Below are 22,736 nucleotides of genomic sequence, written 5' to 3'. Positions count from 1 at the left end.
AAGGTAAAAAATGATATATGAGCTTGTGGAGTTTAAAAACGAAATTTTAAAAGATATCGTCAAGAGACAACAAGTAGTAAAAAGGCAATACATTTTGCACAGTTGGAAAGTAAATAGAAAACAAAGCAGCAGCATTTTTAGGTTATCTAATCTGTCACTGTCAACAACCGTAAATTCAAATTACACTAATGAAGTTTTAGATATAGAAAATATGTTTCCTTTTGAGAGTTATTTCTAACATGGATTCAAAAATCTCTTAGTTCTTAAAAAAAAGCAACAAAAAACACAAAGACACTCTATCTTCTTTTGCCACTTAAAATTGGAAGAACTGAAAAGTTCAATAAGTACTGTCACTGAAACAAAGTTGCATATCCTCAGCAATATAACAAGACAAAAATAATGCACTAGTTTTATTTATATGTTGGTAAGATATCATAATGTAAAATACTAATGAGATTTTTTTAGTAATATTCCAAATAATATATTCTGAATATAATTCATACCACCTTTTTTTCAAACTGCAATTTTTTGTTGTTTTTTGGAGTCTTGTTATTTGTTTTTAAGTAAAAAGAATTGCAGTTTATTTTCTCTGGGATTCAAAAAGTAGATGCCAGTGATTACTTGTTATTTAAAAAAATGCCTCAGAAGCAATGAGATGGATAAAATGTTAGTATTTTTACTTGTACTTTTTCCTCCTTAACAAATGGTGATGTAGCAGCAAAGAAGCATCTGGATGACTTAACAGTAGAGATGGCTTAAATTTCAAGAACTAATTAAATTCTCCATGTTCCCTTTATTTGGGAGTTTTGAATGTGAGCCTATTTCACACTGCCTGCTATCTTACTGCAGTACCAGCTAGGAGCTAACATGCTGAACCACATGGCATTTTATTGCTAATTTAGTTTAATAAAGGTTAGGGAAGTCAAAAGACTTCAAAAACTGTCAAAAAGACAGTCAAAAACTGTTTCCAATAATCTTTATGACAGATGCTTATTAAAGGCTACAGATATGAAGCAGTACATACCTGCTGCTCATTCAAAAACTGCCTCTTAGATCTTCAGGCTACCTCAGAACAACTTGGAGGAGTTGTATGTGTTTAAGACAATGCACCTTTAATCAAACATGCTGACCCTTAACCAGAAAATGAGCAGATCAAGAAAGGTAGCAGATGGGGCGGAGTGAGTAACTAGGCTTACCAATCCCATTTTAATTGGAAACTGCTAGTTAGACATCTTTAAAACAATAGTACAGTAAAAGCAGCTAAATGCCTGTAGAAAACAGAAGTAGAGCAAAGAATCCCTACCAAACTGCAGGGTAAATAGTCCCTTTGCAATACATTAGCATACCTATTGCCAATTCCTGAAATTTCAATAGGATCAAAATTTACAATGATGTAACCTGAACACAGGCTTTACATTTCATTAATCAGATGGAAGCACTCTGCAAATGGATAATCCCTCAAATTCTGTCATTTCCTAGCATCTGGGGAATCTTTAAGATGCTTTTATATCTTAGCATCTCTATCTTTTATAAGATAAAGATACTTCTTAGCAACTTAACAAACGCACCTCAGAAATACAACATTATTTAGCAATCTGCAGGCAAGCCATTGGATAGACTTAATCCATACCAGCACTTTGATAGCATGATCCCATTTTAAAGTACACAAAACCCACTTTGAAACATAGGCTGGCCACCAAAAGGGCTCTTCCAATTTCAAATTTTCTACAGTTCCCTACTACTTTTTTACTACTGCTCTTTTTTCTAGTGTAGAAAACTTCCCAAAGTGTTTTTCTTTGTTTCATTCTTGGGTGTTTTGGGGTTGGTTTTTATTCCTGTTTGTCTGGTGGAGGGTTTTTGTTTTCTAAGTGAACATCTCCTACAAATAAGAGGTATTACCACCATCTTTTTGTTCAATATATTAAAGAACACATTCAAGCCTTGGGCTGAACGGAGGCAAGAGGATTCTGCTGATTTCATGTAATACTTCCACCCTCTCCTCAAGTTCCTACAAACATGACACACAAAAATCTATCTAAATCCCCATGAAAGTTTCCCAACAAAATGAGATGCAAAGAAAGAATCCAGTTATCATTAAAAGGAGTATTTTCCAAAAGAATCAGACATTCATATAATATATGGATTTATAGATAAGACCCCAAATCGCAAGGGTGTTTAGTCTCACTAACCCAAAGATACTTCACATTTCTACCACATTTCAGGCTTGCACCATTTTAGATTTACTTGCAGAAAAAGCCTGAAGGGCCATTAGTAGAAAGAGTAATAGAGTAGAAGCATGGAGAATTTCAAGAAAGAATGAAATATCTTTAACAGAATCATAGTCTTGGAGTACACAAACAAACCCTTGCTGTACTAACTGCTGTCTGAACAGGCATTTATATTGATGTCTATGAGCATTTTAGTAGATGAGAAACTGGATAGCAAAAAACAGCAAAGCACGATGTTGCAGAGAAGTAGGAAACCTCAAATTAAAAACATTCATAAAAGCAGAAGATAGAGAAAGCAAAAGAAGCCATTCCAAGAGCTACCAAAGAATTCCCAGCTATTCAGAATATCTTTTCTTCAGAAAGTTTTATCACTTTTGACACAAGGCAGAAAAAAAACACATAATTTTTGTTCTTGAAAATTTCTTTTGAACTTCAGATGCTTAAAAGAATTTATGGAGAGCACCTGTGATTTTACTGTTGTGCAAAATTATAAAATATAAAAAAGTCATTAAATTGGAGACACTCATTCTACAAATACTCTATACTTCATTGGAAGAAAAGATGCAAGAGAAAAACACCTACAAATTCAACGTGTAAAAGGGTTTGTAGACACAGCAGTTCCAAAACCAAACCCACACACCAACAATGAATTTTAAATTCTCAAAGCTAAGAAAATAACACATTCCTTTACTAATTAAAAGTAAATAAATAACACTATAATTTATACACCACCTCTTTTTCTTTTTCCTTTCTTTTTTTTTCAGCTTTTCTAGATCTTTCTTGGCTATATCTAGAATTTCCATTGTCTCTTTTTCGGAAGAAAGCATGGAAGCAGAAAATGCTGATGGTCCACCAAAGTACGTGGATCTTGTTGAAGCTCTTGACAAGTTGCGTCGAAGATTTTCATTCACTGCTTCACTTTCTAATAATTTTGCTCTTAAAAAAAAAAAAGACAAGTATAATTCTTTAGTATCTGTAACTGCAATGCATTATCTTCAGTTTTAAAAGAAACTGCAACACAAGGTGAAGTTTTATCAAATACAAGCATTGTAAATCCCTGCTCAGAGCATTTTACACAATGAGTACAGACATTGCACATGTATCATATGCATATACCCAAATGGACAAATATATTTATAGAGGGACACACATATATACAGATACATACAGTGCCTGCACACAAGTATATACTTTACACGAAAGCTGCTGCATTATGTATCTGTAACATTAAGTGAGAATAGGCCAAATAATTTTTTTTGCAATAATGCAGCTCCAAGAAAGTGAAATATAAATATCTAGGATGTTTAATACCTTTAATTTATTTTTTTTAATGAGTCATTTCTCAGTAGCATCATTTATACCTGACTACGAAGTTATCATAAAACAATGCTTTTGTGCAACAATATTGAGTCACCATCATCATTCATGTAACAACTGACATTTGTATTGTCTGCTTCATTTTAGTTTTCTTTGGCCAAAAACATCAGATAGTCTTTGAAGCTGAAGGCCCACTGTCCTAAAGCAATCCCCACACAGTAAAACACAATGATCAGTCAACTGAAGTATTTACTTGCTAACACTACTAGTATTTTTTTTTAATAAAAATGATTCAAATACGTATTATTTAAATACCTGAGATCTTCAATTTCCTTGATGTAATTATGAATCATGTTGCTAATTTCTTCATTTCCTTCTCCTTGGAGTGTGGGGGAAATAGTAACAGCATTAATATTTCAATAAAGCTACTAGGCGCAAGGTACCAGCAAAGAGAAATACCCATGCACATTTAGATCTTCTGATTGATGAAAAATATTTCCTCCTTAAGCTGAATTAATGGTTTTATTCCTGTTTGTGATCAGAGTTATTAAAAATAACTTCTTGTATTCCATTTGTTTCTATGTTAACAACTTTTAGTAATGGATGTACAATAAATCAAAAGGAACCTGACCAACAGTGCACAAGAAGAACAATGCATTTGTGGTATTTCATTGCTTGATTGTTCCATGAAGTGAAAAGCAAGCCAACTGTCACCCATCTGTGTTTGGGTCCTCCCAAAGCAAAATGTTTAAGTCCGTGTGTAACTAAGCATAGAATAATTCTTATCCAAAGGGATTATTTCACACTTCCTGCTGTTCACAGGACTACATGAATAGTAAAGTCAGTCCCAAACAATTTCTATCTATAGAAGTCACCAGAAATAGTAGAGAAAAGAGCCAGATGGGGATCTTTCCCTGCCAACGTAGAACCCATGTTACCTTTTCCAAAGTCAACTCTTTGTTCTAAGAGACCCAAGGCAACAAGAATATGTAACTGGTTTGAGTTCATGTACTTATGAAGCAACTTACACACAAGCATGCACAACACACCCACAGCATACCTGCTCTGGCTAGCACTTGGTTGGCCTGATCACTCACAAGCTGTGTTACTCTGGCTCTCAGCGCATCAATAGTCTCTTGCATTGCTTTAATTCTAACACGCAGGTTGTTGTTTTCTGTTTGCAGCATGGCATTTTCATGAAACATGTCATTGATGCTTTCAACACCTTCTTCATCTATAATCCTTTTACCCTTGAGGAAACACATATATTATTACTAGTAAATGCTGATCTACACTTTTTTTTTCTTTTAAACTTAGCAAAGACAAGCCACAGATTGCTTAAAATTCCACATAAATATTCATAGCAAAAGATATTATTCTCTCAAAGAGTTTAAAACAGTATGGATAGTTTTTAAAGCACTGATGTCTGGTCAACATCATTTGGATCCTGCCTGCCCAGCTCCATATTAGCCTGAAATACAAGTTCTTGAGGAGGTTAAGAAATGAAAAGTCAATCTGTATTAAATCAGGATACTCTCTCAAGTATAACAGAGGAAGATGATGCTATTTGGTAACCACATTTACTGCTGAAAGCATTATCTTTAGTTTAAATTTTCAGGAAGAAATGGGCATTGTAAAGTATAAGTATTTAGCTTGTATAATTTAAAAATTATTTTTAAAACACAAATACTTCTAGCTCTCTATTCAGTTTTAAAGCAGTACATAATAACTGTTCACATATTCTTTCATGTGCCAATTTAAACTGTGATCGTTTTCACTTTGAAAGTGACTATTTCTCATCACTAAGAATGAGAGCATTTGGTAATGACTGGAAGTGCTTTATAAGTTAGTGTTATTACTCATTTTTTTTAGTGTGTGAAATGGAACCAGCCAACAGAAAACAAGCTGTAGAACTATAACCAGAAGAAGAGCAGAAATCCTAAAAGGATACACTTACTGTTTTGTATTCCATGAGCTCCATCTGTAGCCGTGTAATCTCACTGCGCAAAGCATTTATTTGTTGACTAGCCCTGTCCTGATTAACCATCACCTTGTTCTTGATGTTTCGTGCCCGATTCGCATACTTCAACGTGTTCAAGGTTTCCATGAAGTCTCGATCTGATGGGCTCACACACGCTATCATGAGAGTTTGACTGCAAGTTACAAACATAGATTAGCTTTACAAATCAAGAACAAAAAGAGTACAGAGGCTATAACAGGTCTTCATATGGAAGGTAAAAAAAGGAGTAGTGATTTCATGACATTTGTGAAAATTTTCTAGACCTAGCTCACTGTAGCAGGAGACTGGCAACCACAAAGTTCCAGCACTGTAACACCTCGTATCACCGTAGCATAGTATAAGAGAGAGATCATTAATTGTTCTACATATAAAATTATAAAAGCAATTAACTGATGTTCCTAGAAATCTTTTTCAAATTATACTCGGTTTTCCTAATCCCATGTAAACTGAGATTAAAGTACTTAAAGGCAACCTGAGGTCTCAAACAGTGATTTGGATCGTGTTAGTTGCCAGGACTCATTAATTCATGAGGTGCCTTCCCACTTAATCTGGAAGCTGCCCAAACACTCATCTTCAGCTGCCCATATGTGCCCAGAACGTCATAAAATACCTGTCTTCCACCTATACTTTTCTACTGAGATCCAAACTGCCTAAATTCTTCAGCTCCAAATATCTACTATACCAAAAGAAGCCCAAAAGATAGTACTTATCCTCGGTACACCTGGCAAGAAATGTATTAATTCCATGTTTTGCAACACCACTTAAGCTTAGAGCACTTCCATAAAAAGGAGCAATAGTTGAGCTCCATGCCCAAGACAAACAACCACTTTCTGGGCTCCTCTCCACCCTGTAGCCATCCCATCTTGGGATATACAAGGTGAGAACATGCTCCCTGCTCCAAGAAATAGACCGGGGGGGAAAAAAAGGAAAAAAAAAAAAAAAAAAAAAAGGAAAGAAAAAAATGTCTTTCATTCCAGCCTAATGTTTTAGTTATTCGCTTGGTAAGGGGAGGAACCAGGATCACCAGGGTCCCTGGAGCACACTCGCTCTCATTTCACATCAGACAACAGCAGTTTGGAGGGGTCAGAGCCAGAACTTCAGCTGTAGATCCTAGCTTAATGGCACCAATATGTCCTAAGTTCTCAACAGACAGGGGAAAACACATATATAGGAGTTGACTGGCTCATCCCCAGCAGGCTTTAGAGGAACGTGCTTCTCTTTGTTGTACGTGGAAGTTTAGGTGCTTGTGTTAGGAGTGCACTGTCTTCAGGGCAACGGAGCAGTATCTGCATTAGGCAGACTGGATCTGATCTTCACCTTCTGTAATTTCAGATCAAGAAAAACAAATTACTCCTTGAAACCCTTTGTGAGGCAAGCGATTAAATTCGCCTTACACACTGGGAAACTAAACTAAAAAGAGTAACTAGCCTGAGGACATGGGAAAGGTTCAGTATATAAAGGACTAGGTTTCTGCAATTCTCTCTCAGACCTCCTGTGCACCATTGCATCACCTCCCCAGACTTGTGGAGTTTAGTCATAAAGATAAGAACATGCTACATTAAGGAAATAATAATAATTCTGAGATCAGAACTACTTGTGCTTTCAGTTCAGAATTTGATTCCTTTTCTAAGCCTCAGACAACTGGTTCTGCTAGCTTTCTTAAAAACTGAGCAACTCAAACTCCACTTTCCCATCTGCATTTTGTAGTGGACTCATTTTTAAACACCATTCTACTCCTTTTATTTTTCCACTTCTTTAAAATGCCTCCCTGAAATCTAGGGCGTGCTCCATATTTTAACTTGAATAATTCAAGAAACATTAATGTTTAAATGCTGCTTCAGAACTGTTACAGAATTATATTTGTATTCTAACCTGAATATATATTCTATCTTTTAACCTGAATCACTACCAGCAAATCTTTTTAAGTATTCACAAAAAAGAAAGGATAATGTGGACTGTAGTACCTAGGGTGGAATTTGGAAAGCTATGGAAAAGACTAGAAGGAATCTAATCATCTGATTTCCCAGAGGAAAAAAAATGCATATTGATTAAAATTTAGCTTTCCCACAGTTCGTTTGCTAAAGCATGGATATGAAATTATTTAAGTTGTGATACAATGTGCAACTCTTCCTTAACAACAAACTACTAATTTTTACCTGCCTTATCATGTGTATTACATAAATAAAAATGAGGGGTGGGAGAAAAAAAATAACGTCAGTCAGGAACAGAAATAATATATCTTCCTATCCTTGTAAATGCTCTGGAACTGCATTTACTATCTGCACATTTTACTGTAAACTGTGATTTCTCTTGAAGTACAGAAGAGGGAGCAGTTGAGCTACCAGACAAAAAGTGTTTTCAGTCAAATAAAAATATTTCAGTAAAAATGCAATTTTAGAAGCGGCTTGAAAAGTGACTATTGGCTGGTGTATTTGATATAAAATTAGTCAAGAAATGCTATTTGTAAAGTTATTTCCAGAAACAGCTTGGAAGTCATGCACTCGGTTTCTCCTGATTTTTCCCTATTATTGGGTTTCTTCCTCTGTTAAACACTTTTGAAAATCCTAGCCTTTATTTTACCCATTTTTTATGTGTCTCTGCTGCAATACTGCAGACTGTTACTGACGTTATATCTCTGAAGAACAGAGCAGTGATTTAAAAGATCTCCTCCACTTCTCCCTATTCTTTTGTGAAACGCCCAGAATACTTCCTGCCCCCCTAGGACAGCAGATTAAATAGAGGAATAAACATACTACCTTGCTAAAACATACTTAACTATGGTCCCTTTTGTGTTTCTACATGTTCATAGTGCATATTGGCTTAGAGCTTCCAGAGCCCAAGCCTCTCTTCCTGGTCTCTATGCAATACATATACAGAGGAGGCTCGTACAAACAGTTCTGGTGACACAGTTGTTTGATTTTATTCATCTCTAATTCGACACCAGATAACTGGACATATCCACAACATCCTGAGATAGACAACCTTTATGAAAAGACAGCAGCGTATGTGCTAAGCTGCCTTGCTCAACAACAAAGTGTACTTTGTGCAAGGAGAACTGGCCGCATGAAGCTCCTGTTCATGGTGATCAGAGCAGACAGCGAGCCTGTGCCCACAAGGGCAGCAGTCTGAGCTAGACAATCTAATTTGCAAATGTGGTTTGGGCTCCCTAGCTAATAGATGGCAACACATGCTGACGCAAGCCAGTGGAGATCCAGGGAGAGACATCAGCCAACAATAGAGCTTTCCTGAGAGGTAAGGCTGACATCAAAGTCAGCTTGAATGTCTCTGCAGAAATAACTCCCTGTTTTTAGGCCTTCATCCGGCTCTTAGAAGGCATAGCTTCAGCAGCAGCCAGCATCTATGAAGACTTCACCATATGAAATGCAATTATAAATACAAATAGTAAGGGCACAGTATTGTTAATCCCCAAGCCTTAGCCCTTTGCATGCAATGCAGCCACCTCCATGGTAACCAGCACAAACTATGGCAAAGGGCTTGAATGAAGAAATACAACTGGATGATAAGTAAATAATGGGATAACTGCACGCAGATATCCACAACGCTACCTCTTGGGGAGGGAAAAGGCATGAGAAAAGAGACTGAAGGGAAATTAATGACAAAAAAAAAAAAAAAAAAAATCAAGGAGAGAACACAAAATTTGAGAAGTTAAAATAGCAATAGTCTGATGAAGTTCTCCAGGGAGAATTCTGGTGGTTTTTTTGTTTGTTTGTTTTTACAACCGTATTGAAAGATAGACAAAGTCACCTCCTCTATGTTTCTATACTGGCAACAAATCAAAAGCTAATATTGCTTAGCAATTCAGGTTAAAATAAGCAACAAAAACATCTGCTTGAAGCAGAAGTCATCATGGCTTTAAACTATGCTGTAATTAATATGGTTATGACCCAATAACAGATTTAACATTTATGGTACCTATAATCTAAAGAGGAAGGATTTGTCCTTTACTTAGAAGTTACCATTTCCAGGTAACTCAAAGCCCCATGTCTAGTAAAGCAACAACAGCACTGAAAAGAATGATGCAAAAAGCCTGTTTAATATCTTTCCCTTGAGTTACCAGCATTTCCTATCATAACAGTCATTTATTTTGGAACCTCCCACCAACAAACAATAATAAAGATAACAACTTTCTTTAAGGGTTATTTTACTTTCTGAAGATCATGTACTCATTCACTTTGATTCACAATGAAACATGCAAAATGTTCCCGTACCTGTTTCCCCCAAGGGAGTCCTGAAGTAGCCTTGTAAGCTTTGAATCTCTGTATGGTACATGAGTTGCCTTCTTACTTTTATCTCCCAATGCACTTATTACATTGCCAAGAGCCAGCTGTAAAACACCAAATTGTGTAACATGCAAGTTAGAATCAATTCCCAAATAGTTTTAGTTTAAAAATCAGTTACAAACTCAAGCGTGTGTATTAGGAGGGTGGGAAGGGGAAATCTCACAATTAACATACTAAAAAAAAGTATTTCTGAATGTTTTTACATTGGAAATCATTTGGAAATTTATAAATGTTTATCATACAGTCCAGTATCTTCAGGGACAAAGTGCTTAACAAAATTGTGTGCACTGTCTATTGATACATCAGTCACAAACTGAAGTTAGAACTACTTCATGTAACAAACATTTTGTTTCAATGATTATTAAAGCTCGTCTATGTCTCTAACAGTAGCCATGTTCTCTTTAAAACTGATCCCTATCGGGCTGCTTTATGCTAAATTTAGAATAAAACATGGAACATTAATATGAAAAAACAGATTTTACTACCTCGATGGATATAAAAAAAAAAAGTTGTATCTGATGAAGATTTAAGCATTTAAGTCTTTAAATTATGCATCCATGGCCATTGCATTGCTAAAAAGTGGCTTATTTCATGTTCATAAACAGCTAAATATTTGGCTATAAAATTATTTTTAGATGTACAACTACATGTGCAGGATTTTTCACTTGCCAAATTAAAACACATTCCTCTAGATGGCGCCCTGTACAATCAATTCTTAACATAGTCTTGAAAATGGTTTTACTGCACCCAGTTATTGCAGAACTGCATATAGCACATGTTCTAAGAGTGCTTTAAAGTTTAATTCATCTCCATCTGTTTCCCAAAGTTGATTACTGGAATTTACTATAAAAGAGGGTTTTGTGATCATATAAAATATTACTTTTACTATGTTTGTTTTCAACTTTGGGCATTCTGTAACCCATTTTTGTTAAGGATGCATTTGTTTCATTAAACCTCCAAATCTCTGTTGGCTTTGTGCTTATAGTAATGATGAAATTGAATTGAATGCTCTTCCATTGGCTACAAAATATAACCAACGCCCTGACTGTAAGAGAATCACTAAAAGTTCCAGTGTGCAGAATACATCTGACACTATACATTAGAACCAGGAATAAATAAATAAATGAATACATCAAAGCTATTTAAAGGTATGATTTCAAACAAAATGAACTTGTGTAATTGGGTCTTTAAAAGAAGAATTGCAGAGCCTACACACAGCCAAGCAGCTCAAAACAAAAGGTATGAAACCACAATCTTCACTGATAATCACAAGCACTACTTTTCAGTGTACTCATAATTAAAGTATTTAATAGCTAATTACAAAAATGCATAAAGAGCCAGTACTCAGATAAAAAATATGAAGTGATGCTATCAACTTAAAAATTTTATTTCTACTTAAAATGTTTTGCCTAGGGTTTTTTTACGCTACATACTAATAGAGTCAGAATTTACTCATCAGTTAAACTTGTTCATTGTCCATGTTTTACGTGCCTGTACTCCCTGCAAACTGCTTGCAATTTTCTCCACTTGTTTCGTTCTTGATGGAATAAAAAAATATATATTAAAAAATAAAAAATAAAAATGAAAAGTAAAAGGAACTCTACCAGATCTTTTAGAAGTTGGAGTAACTAACTAGATTTCACAACAGTTCTAAGTACTATAACTTGCTAGTTAGAGCCTAATGCAAGTCAGGAAACGTTGGCAAGCCAGAACCTGGTAAGAATCAATATATGCTGCATACCATTACATCTTACACTACAGGCCTCATTCTGCATATCATCTATTGCAACTTTAGGGATTAATTTAAAGGAAGTGATTCAGAAAGGAAGAGAAGATGTTACAAACAGCCCACGGAAATAAATTGTGTAATCTTACTAGTCCACAGTTGATGGAAATGCCTTCTTTTGCCCTTTCTCCTGTAGCTCCTGTTCGCTTTAACCTTTCAGATCCCGCTAAATCAACGAAATGGAACTTGGCAGTAAGAGTTTCAAACTCATTCATCTGAGAAGATTCAGATATTATCCTGTTATCGGTGGCATTATCCTGAAATAGAAGGAATCCATAAAGCTTAGTAAGATCTTTTGTATTAGTCTCCCACAAAGTTCAATCAACAATTATTGACAAGAATAGCTTTTTGTCACGTCCATCTCCTTCCTATTTACTAATTCTCTTATAATAGCAACAACATCTCTGTCAAAAAAAAAAAAAAAAACAAACTGTCTTTGTTTAGTAATATCTATTAATATATTCTTGAATGCATTGCTCTAGATACTTGTCAATATCAATTACTTCTAAGCATGTTCTACAGTTGATTTAAGGTGAGGAGGGGGAAATACAAGGAATATAATTTAATACAAGGAATTTAAATACAAGGAATTTAATTTAATAAATAAAATTCATCAGTAACGATATTATTATACACACACACCCCAAAATTACCAGACTTGCTTAGTTCACAACCCTTCAACCAACTTATTTTGATTTTATACCTCTATACCTCTCTAATCCCCATCAGTTTCTCTGTGGCCTGATTGTTCAACTTTATTTTAGGAATTATTTTTTTGGCCAGTTTTCCCAGCAGCCAGTATTCCATCAGCACTTCTGACTTGACCAGGAAATAAGGACAGCAGAATGAGTATAGGAGAAAGAGGTTCCTTTCTTTTGTCTAGTAATTGGGATGACCAGCACTTCCATCATCCCTTGGGCAGTGCAGTGAGTCTGCCAACGAACACGCTGCACCATGAACAGGGAACAGTTCCTCAGTCTCTTTCTTCATCACATCCCAAAGCACAGCAGCAAAATTACCTTTTTATCATAGTCCAAGCTTTTCACTTGTCAATTAACTGTACAATATATTGTTGACTTTAATTTACTCTAAGTCTAGTTAGACCTATTGAAATGAAAGCAGTGCTGAAGAAGAAGAGAAGAATCTTCAAGCCAGACATTTCTTGACCTTCCTGCTCTGATACCCACCTCAGGGCAATTTCCACCTACCCCAGCAGCATGGAATAGGCACAGATCTAGTCAGACTCATAAAATATTCACACAACCCAATCTACAGGCTTGATTAGGAATTTCTGTCACAATAAGCATGGTTGGTTCTGCTTTTTCTTTAAAAATAAAATAAATAAATTTAAAAATGGGGTATTCTGTGGAAACGTCCTTGATCAACTAGCCTACAGCTCCCTCCGCTATTGCAACGAGCAGGACGTGTGGCTACAGACCAAGCCATTCGCACAGCAGCTCAACACTTCAAGCTTTTTAAGCAATCTCCTTTTGTAGCAGTTTCAGAGATCAGATGAATTCACTCCACTTCCACGAGACTGGACTGTCCCTGTTTTGGATACTTTGACAGTCACACTGCTGGCGGATCGCTCAGAGCAATGATTAACACATCCTTTCACTCTCACACATCCAGTAAAATTAAATGTACATCCAGAAACTCCTGAGAGAGACGTGCTGACAGCGTGAGTGCAGTGAGAGGAGAAGTGTTTTGGTGCCCTGGCTGCCTGCCTGCCCCGCAGGACACAAGCACACAGCCAATGTCCTCATCCTTGGCGAAGCTGTTGCCCTAGTAACAAAGGTCTCCCAAAACTGCTGTCTACAGACAGCCACAAAGACAGAAACTTGAGCAGCATCTCTCCTGGCCACCCATTAAGGATTTGTATTAATTTATATTCTGGGAGCATTCACATCAGGTCCAGCCTCTGCTCTCCTGGGCACTGCAGGGAAAGGCAACGGTGACATGTCCTACTCCAGACCCTGACGTTATCTTGCTTACATCTCCCAGAGAAAGAAAACACAGTTTGACACAAGGCAGAAGGTGGCTGCTTGCTCCTACAACACCAGCAGCTCTTACAAACCAGGCTGGGGCAGAAGAGAGCCCCCAGGGTTGTCCACGTGTATCTGAGCTGAAACATCTCAGTTGGTGGCAAGTGCCCACTGCAGGCACACTGCTCTGCAGGAAGCGATGCTCCTGGGTGAGATATTTGGGGAATGAGCCACGTGCACAGCTCTCAATAAAGCCTCTGAGCAGACAGTGCCACCACACAGTGACCAAAGTGCCTGGCCAGGCTCTGCCAGTCCCTCCCTGAGTGAGGAGACAGCTGCGCACACCACCAGGTCCCCAGTTCTGATGTGGGAAGCAGCAAGAAGTGTTTTTAACAGGGGTATAAAGCAGGTCTACATACCACAAAGGACCAGGGAGTGACACTCATTTTGCCTGCAAATGATTATTTGTAGTGTTAAAATGAATAAAATAAAGAAAGAACCCACACCAAAATAAGCATTATAAACACATTGCACTGTTCCACATGCTTAAAAATGTGTTATCTATGCACCTAGTTACTTAGGAGTTAATGAAATCAACTGCATGAATTTTCAACACATCAAAATTCTAAATATTTCTCTATTTAAAATAAAAATGCTAAGCAACAGAACTGTTTTTTTCCTTGCTCCTTGCTGGATATCAACGCTTCACCTGAAATACCTCACACTTTCAGCTTGACTACAACCCTAAACCCACTAACTACTAAGACTTGGAAAAATGCTGTCCCAATTAAAGACAAATTATATTTTAACTTTGTTACGTGGGTATGTTGTAACTAAATACTGAAGAAAATGCTAGAGGAGAATGGGCATGTTCATGTAAGAGGCAGCAGTTTATTGTTGCCTCTGGCTAGAAGATGGTTACATGTGCACAGATTAAATCAAATTATTATAACATTTAGCAAATGCGTTGAGCATGAAGCTGACTGTAGAAACTTTGGTAAGTGCAGTTCAGATCTCAGCTGCTGCCAAAACAAGATTCACATTTTGAAAAATGATTACAGCGAAGCTTACTAACAGCAAAGATACGTACAGTGTTAAATGCAGGACAAACTCGGGTTTGACACAAGTGAATGGTAAAGATAGCGTGCGACCGCGAGCTCTGAACGTTCATCTGAGTACTGGCAGTGGTTCGAGACAAAGCCCCCAGTTTCAGGCACTGCATCATCTAGAAGACAAACAAGAAATACATTGGATTGCTTGCAATTTACATAAAAAGTGTTCCTATAGCACTTACCAAATTGTTTTGGATACAAATAAGCTTTTTCTCTTTGCTATCATTTCAGTGCCAATATGCAAAGGGCACAGAGATTCTTAAATAAGGAAGCAAAAGTGTTTTTTTGTGGTTTCCAAAAGAAACCACTCAAATATTTGTACCCATCTTTTTACTGTCCCTTGGTAATAACATGGCAATCTCCCTTCCATTTGCCTGTGGCAAAAAATGTACAGACTTTCTATTTTTTGTCCAAAAATGCATAGTACAATAACATATGTATTCAGCTTTGCAATGCACAGACACTTTTTTTTTTTTTTAAAAAAAAAAACAGCACTTTACCTCACATCAGTCATCATGCAAAGCTTTCCTGTCACAGGATAAAATATGAATAAATAAAGATAAAAAAAAAAAAAACATACAAGATTTGGGAAATCAGATTTACACACATGCCAAAAATTTCTCTCCCAGTGGAACTGCACTGTTGGCAAAAGTCTATTTCTAGAATTAAGAGGAAATTAATATCAGACATGATATTTAAGCCTGCAAAAAGCAAAGGAAAATTTTAGCTAAATATACAAGTAAATTGTTTAAGATACAGAAGGTTCATGTTAGCAAGCATAACCTCTACTTTCAGCTGTTCATTTTGAACAGAATATAATTGTGAACATTTGCTTCTCCTGTTGCAGTTTTCTCTGGAATTAAGGTCTGAGAAGTGTTACCACCACTACATAAGGGTGAAAAATAAAAATGAAAAAATATGAAAGGTTAGATATTTATCAGAACTTACAGACAACATGTTTTGAATACATTTGGTATGCTACAGAGTAATTTATTTTCAATGGTTACCTCTGATTCTCCATTCACAGTTCGGGTCGTAACACCCACTGTATAAATTCCTCCAGCTGAATCTTCGTGGATTTTAATGTTTGATTTCTTATTCTTTGCATCAATATCACGTGTGGTATCAAACAAATCAAGAATTTCTTCATTGTAAAGCTGAAAGAAGAAAAGGAAAAAAAAAAAAAAAAAGTAGTATTATGATAGGAAGGAATTCCTTAAAAGACTGCTAAATCTGTGCATGAAACATGCAGAAGGTTACAAAAATTCACGACGTCCCAAGGTTTTCAGTAAAGGGTGCTTTACAAGGACAATAGGATGATAAACAGAAGCTGCAAATCAAGTCATCTGCACACCTCACTGTTAGGATAGAATAGTTCAGTTTGGAAGGACCTTCAAAAATCATCAAGTCCAACTGCCTGACCACTTCTGGGCATCAACCACCTCCCTAGGGAGCCTGTTCCAGTGTGTGACCACCCTCACCGTAAAGACATTTTTCCTCGTGTCCAGTTTGAACCTCCCCTGGTGCAGCTCTGTGCCATACCCATGCATCCTGACATTGCTCCTGACACCAGGAGCAGGGACCAGCACCTCGCACTCCATGTTATGCCACCCTAAGAAGCTACAACTTCTTCCACATAGTCAGTCAGACCTGGAAGAAAACTTTTTGCTAGGACCAGGCAATTCCAGTTCCCACACACTCCTTCTGTCACACTTTTTCTCATTTTCTCCCTTTTACCTTAATAATTCTGTCTGTTTCTCTTTTAGATTAAACCATTCCTCCCCCAGAATGAATTTAACACTTAATTTTTGTACAAGCTGCTTATGAGAAACACTAATAGTCAGTCAAAAAAAAAAAAAAAAAAAAAAAAAAAGGCAAGAAAATTAATTTCTGGGAAATGTTCTTTCTGGAGAAGTTCCAATTTAGCCACAGCACAATAAAAAATCACCTAAAGACATAACATTTTAAGGAAGAAGCTATCATATATATATATACAAATCATTTAACCTTTGGCTAATTTAGATAGGGATTTCATCTGAAGTATGTCATCGTGGTTACAGTTCAGAATTACAGTACAACCCATCATGCTATTACCACTGTAACATTCAATTACTGGGCTGTATTTTGGGACTCTTGCAGCCACATTTGTAAAGTTATTTAAAAAAAAAATAAAATAAAAATCAAGGAATTCAGACACTATACTTAAGTAGTACAGCTACTACCCCTTACACCACTGCTGTTGCAGCTGCCTGAGCAGAAATGACACTGCAGCTCCCAACGTTCAAATTGAGTGAGAAAAGAACAGCACAGCATTTCCACCGCCCTTTCTCAAGCCCCGAATCTCTCTAGGCAAACATTAGCCAGAGGAACTTGAACCTCTGCTTAAGGTTAACAGTGGCAAATCTGTACTAGTGCAAAACCAATGCCAGTTTGTTAATCTTTAAAACAGTTTTAGGAACATATGACTAGACGACCTAATTTACTTCAGCAGTAATAAAACCAACTGGTTTTTCTCCTTGGTAATATTTTCTTTTCCCCCAAAGCTACAGTAGACAAAGTTGCAAAATACTGAAGTAAATAATAAAAAATTATACAAACTCTTCCCTAAAATGACTCTCCCTGTCAATAACATTTGAGTATCAGGTTTTATAGCTTGGTAGTGAATATAAATGTTATAACCACATCAATTGATTTAAAAATAGATACATTGGCAGGAATCATAGCATAAAAGCTGGAAGAGATGAATGAGCAGCTGTTGCAGATCAGAAAATCACAAGTGTAGGCACAGCTACTAGTAAGAGAGTCTGTAACAAGCACAGACAAAGGGAACAGTTTTTCCACAGCACCGACCTAGATTTTCTCTGGGCCTACTGAAAGAGGGAGCAGTGATACAGAAGCCCAATCCTAAACTACCGAGGATCACACAGACACACAAAATAATTATTTTTATGCTTGGTTTCTTCTGTCATGAGAGGAATCTACCAAGTCTACCGAACAGATTTTGAAGGCTAAAGAAATCTATGGGAAAGTTACACAAATGGCAAAGCACGGCTCGCTAGTCAAGGGTACAACAAATGTTTTGCTTTCGTAAGCAAGAATTCATAAAGAAAAGTTTATGAAAGAAACTTTCATAAAGCATTGTAGACAAGAAACAGCAATAGGCCCCATGAACAAATGTGTGGCATAGAATGGGATAAATGATGATGACAATTATTTCTACACTTCAAAATAACCCTGTAAATAAAGTTACTAAAAGAACTGGAATAAGATAAAAAGACTCTTTTCATATATTAAACAGCCAAAGCAAACTCCATAAAAAATTCTTTTGAAATCTAGAAGATTAATTCAAAACATCTTATGAGAAAGAGTATAAAAGTAGCAACCAGAAAAAGTGGTTCATTTGCTTTCCAGAAAATAAATGAAATTATACACACATATCACATTTACCTCTAGGAACTGTGCATTCACTTTAAAGTCTGGCGGTGGGAGTCCTTGTTTAATAGCAGCTTGTTTCTTTTCTTCAATACATCTAAAAAGATGCTTAACAGCACGTGATATAATGCCTTGTTCCTCTTCTGTTATGTTGACATCAAATCCAGTGCCCATGGTGTATGTTTTGCCAGCACCTGTCTAAAGTGAACACGTAGTTGTCACTAGAACACAATTCAGCGAAACAGTTTCTGAACACTTGTGTTAGATAGAGACTACAAAGCCAGGTTTTGTCATTTTTGCAATATTAATATGCACACAGACATTTTGAAAAACATTAGATGTTGCACAAATTCTACTTTTTATCCACGGATCAGCTACAACACAGGCAGGGACCACCTCAATCTTGCACAACCTTTCCTCTACAAGCTTCCTCTAAGCTGCTTACACCCACCTCGAGTTATCATCTCTGAGGTCAAAAAAATAGGTAATGTTTTCAACCAAGAACGCAAATTAAAGCACTTACTTTGGGCATTCTTTACTGAAGTAGATCAAACAACTCTCTTAATTATGACACCTTAATATCTCAGGTAGAATATTACCATTTCTAGACAGCACCTAAGACTACAAGCTGTACCTTCACTAAGAAAACAGCTTAATTAAAACTGAAGTCCTATAGAAGACAAGGTAGCGTTGGGTTTTTACTTAATTAGTGGGTCAAGTCTAAGGCAAAGACAGTATTATGCTGTTGAACATAATCTACCAAACTGGATCTGCCAACTGCTTTGTTTCACCATGGCTAGACTTTATTAACTAACTTTAGATAAGACATTTAACAGCAGTGAAATTCAGCATCCCGCTAAGATCAATTTCTATGCAATCAGTTCCTAAAGGAAAACTCAGAAGACAATAATGCATTCTCTATGCTGCACTCAATGATATTTCAGCTATGAGGGAAAAAAAAACAACATATCCTGCTTACTGAGGGGACATCTGCTCTCTAGGAAACGTTGTCAGACTTCAGAATTTGATCAACGCATTTTGCGTACAGAAAGTGTGGCTCGAAGTTCTCCAGGATCTATTAAAAAATACAATACCTCCTTCTCCCAAAAGCATCTGAAAATGTGATGGGATGGAGAACTGCTCAAAAAGAATTTTAGTACAGGTTACATCTGCAAATCTACTTAAGTCACTAATTTGTATTGCTGCATTAAAGGGTGAATTCAGGAATTATATGGACTCATGCCACTTTCAGTACTATTATTAATTCAAACCTACCACATATGTCTGCTGCATCTGAATTGCCATTCAGCACAGAATCTGTGCAGACTGCTAAACAACATCCTAGAGAATGTCTTGTTTAAAATAAAGCCAACAACAACAGGTGGTTTGTGCATTGTGAATCTTAAGAGGAAGATTCATTACAAGAAAATCTTTGTGTTTATTCCAAAATAAATACTTTAAATAAAATTGTAAAGCTTACTTGGCCATAAGCAAAGACAGTGGCATTATAGCCTTCAAAGCAACCTTCAATCAGTTTTTCTATACACTGTATATAGATTTCTTCTTGCTGCGAGTCGATGTTGAACACATAATCAAAAGTGAAGGCTTTATCTTTTCCCAAGAACACTTGTGGTTCCCCAGGTGTGACAGACGTACAAATATGGCATCCTTCAATCTTCTCTTTGGCTAGCTGTGGTCTAATTCTGTTTAAGAAGAGACAAAAAGAACTGTTAGAAGTTCATCATTAAAAAAAAGGAGCATACAAACAGTGTAAATAAGGAATTTGAAAATAATTCCTTACTGAAAATTTCTCATTTTTCCTCAAGACAGGAAGCTTCCTGCCAACTGAGCTAAAAGTCCTGACTGTATCAGAGCCCTGCTCACACAAATATTCATGGAAATGACGCCACCTTCCCTGAAGGTTCACCTCCTAAATTCAAGCTGACAACTTGCACTCAACCCCAAATGTTTCTGTATGGGATGCGTGGCTGAAAAGCAACTTACACGATTCATTTCAGATCTTGAAATCAGACTTCCTAAGTTTACCAAGCTTCTTCCTGCATTCATTGTGAAAAGGGATTTTGACAGCAACAAAAACATGAAAAAAAAGGTTGAAATAGTAATTTGGGAGCAGGGGCTCCCAAAGGCTAGATGCTATCTTAAATGAAAGACCCCTTGCTACGATAGCAAGGAGAAGGCTTGGCATTTCTTCCTTTCCTTCCTTGTCACAGTAAAAACACTTCTATGTAATGCTTGGTTTCAGCAAAGCAACATATCTTCACAGGAAAAAAGCAATTTTTAACAACTTCTAAAGGTGTGTCCCATTCCTCATTATTTCCCCACTGAGACAAATTCCAGCTTTTATTTCCGTTCATTGAGTTTCTGATAAACCAGTCTGAGGAGCACAGCCATCCCAGACTTCTTATACTCTGCGATTTGACTAGTTCCTCCGCATCAATACCCCTGCAGTACTGTCAAATCTGAATTCATGGACTAGCCGGGACGAAAGCAGGCTGTGGAAGTCTGTGCCTTGATTTGCTTAATGGTTAACTACCAGGAAGAAAAAACTCTGCCCAGCAAAACAACATATTATTCCAGCTGTAATTAACTAATAATTTGTTTATGGAATTGACTTTTAACTTTTTTTAAAGTGTTTCCAAGTTCTCAAAGCAAAACTTACTTTAAAAAAAACATGCAGGCCCATAAAGAGAGCAGAGAAGCAAAGCTATATATAGGGGCAATAACACATCAGTACAGCAACATACAAAAAATCACCGAATGTTATATATAAATTCTCCATTTAAATCAAACCTCAGGTACCTATATATACCTCAGTGTTTCTACTTTCAGTTACACAACGCTCAAGCTGAAGATCTGTATACAGAGAGCACACTTTCAAGGCATATTTCATACCCTGTGCTTTACAGGCCACGTCTATATTCGTGTTTGGTTTGGGGTGGCTGTGCTCTTTTGAACCAAAATGCCCCCGTGCCTTCACTTAGCTGGTTCAGAGCACAGAGCACTTGCAGTGTGCACAAATTACACCCCTTCCAGAGGAAACGAAGCCAAAACCCTCCTCTCTGGGTACATGAAACTTCTTCCAAAAACCTAATGGGAACAGAAGGGTCCAAAGCTGCCTGCTGCCCTACTGCGGCCGTGCCAGCACTTGCTGGGTAGGGAGAGCTCTCTGCATGCTCTGAATGAGTGGGCTGTGGACCAGTTTGAATTATCTCAAAAATATATCTCAATTCAGGTTAGAAACATGCTGTCCAAATCACATCACCTATTTTATTATCATTATTATTTTTATTTCAGATCAGGACTTTTTCCACTCTGGTATGTGCAACTGTATCAGGAGTATTTTTCAGAATTTTTATTCTAAAATCTTCACTGTATCTCACTATATGACTCTTCCAAGAATAATTTTTTGTAAGGTTTTCTGCATATTAATTGCTTTATAGATAGTAAGTTGCCAGCAGAAGATGCATCCCTCGTCGGCATACCCTCTAGTGTGGAGTGGGAATTAAGCAAACCTTTGAAAAACATCATTAAATGAATGACTGTATGATGTGTAAAATAAGCTTAAGTATTCTAGAAATTCTATTTGCATGTAAGGACATGGAGTGTGTAATATAGGCCACGGATTCTCTATTGCAGAATTATCTTTTATTCTTTCAGTGAAATAATATGAAAAATAATTCAGGAGTTGCAGAGCTCCTTCGCTAGCAAACAACTTCATCCAAGTGGACTTGCATCCACTAATCACAAAACCTGACAAAGATGTACGTAAGCTTTTGGCAGTGCTAATTTCTTCTAAATTAAAGAACATGCTGTAATAAAGTAGCTTTTATTTCTACATAGAAAGAGAGAAATTCATCACATGCCTTTCCAAAAAAGCATCCTACACAAGTGGAAAACAGAGCAAACAAACCATTGCAGCACCCTGCCTGTAGCATGCAATGGGCAGAAGCTGCCAGCTAGGTGGGGTATGCTGCTGCTGCTTTAGTTTAATGCCTTGATGTCAGTCAGAGGGCAAGCTGCTTTTTCAGACTAAGCACTTATTCTTTCGCTAATCCAGTGAATTCAGCAGAAAGGCAATCAATTGTTCTTCCAAGCATGAACTCTGAGGGCTCCTGAAGTTCCAGAGGTACTCCTCACATTGCTTTCCAGTACAATGAAGCCAAAAACCTTCTATAAAGATCAAAATGAAAAACACATTCTCAAAATTAAGTAACTTTCTGTGCATCTCAATCACGCAACTTGCCCCCCAGTTCCCAAAGGCTTTTAGCACTGACTTGTAGAATGAAGTCTGACAAATAAAAACTAGTTTTTCTTCACATATCTTCATTGGTTTGTTTTGTTTTTAAGTTTCAAAATTAATTTCCTACATTGAGGAATTAACGCAGTTATGACAGGTGCCAAAGTGTTCTCCCCTCTAATGCTAGGTAAAGGCTCTAAATGACCACAACGGGGAACCGTATGCAAAAAATATCACAGGTTTGCGTGAGTCACAGAGGTGACAGGACTGCCAAGCAAGCAGTTTTGATGCCAGCCC

At 36.9% G+C, this 22,736-nt stretch overlaps 1 protein-coding gene across 7 annotated transcripts in view; it reads right to left on the bottom strand.

The window, feature by feature from the left end:
• Positions 1 to 22,736, bottom strand: part of KIF21A (kinesin family member 21A) — an 88,221-nt gene that overhangs the window by 38,541 nt on the left and 26,944 nt on the right. For all 7 annotated transcript variants that reach the window (XM_032193068.1, XM_032193013.1, XM_032193040.1 and 4 more), the window contains exons 2-11: positions 19,662 to 19,884; positions 18,197 to 18,379; positions 15,757 to 15,906; positions 14,728 to 14,862; positions 11,742 to 11,909; positions 9,795 to 9,910; positions 5,503 to 5,698; positions 4,606 to 4,795; positions 3,861 to 3,924; positions 2,961 to 3,164 (exon numbers count right to left, since the gene is read on the bottom strand). In XM_032193068.1, the coding sequence (XP_032048959.1) occupies positions 2,961 to 3,164; positions 3,861 to 3,924; positions 4,606 to 4,795; positions 5,503 to 5,698; positions 9,795 to 9,910; positions 11,742 to 11,909; positions 14,728 to 14,862; positions 15,757 to 15,906; positions 18,197 to 18,379; positions 19,662 to 19,884 (1,629 nt within the window). The remainder of the gene's footprint in view (positions 1 to 2,960; positions 3,165 to 3,860; positions 3,925 to 4,605; positions 4,796 to 5,502; positions 5,699 to 9,794; positions 9,911 to 11,741; positions 11,910 to 14,727; positions 14,863 to 15,756; positions 15,907 to 18,196; positions 18,380 to 19,661; positions 19,885 to 22,736) is intronic.

The sequence above is a fragment of the Aythya fuligula genome, chromosome 1 (assembly GCF_009819795.1).
Source record: "Aythya fuligula isolate bAytFul2 chromosome 1, bAytFul2.pri, whole genome shotgun sequence".
Classification (NCBI taxonomy): domain Eukaryota; kingdom Metazoa; phylum Chordata; class Aves; order Anseriformes; family Anatidae; genus Aythya; species Aythya fuligula.
This window is presented reverse-complemented; position numbering and strand designations above follow the sequence as displayed.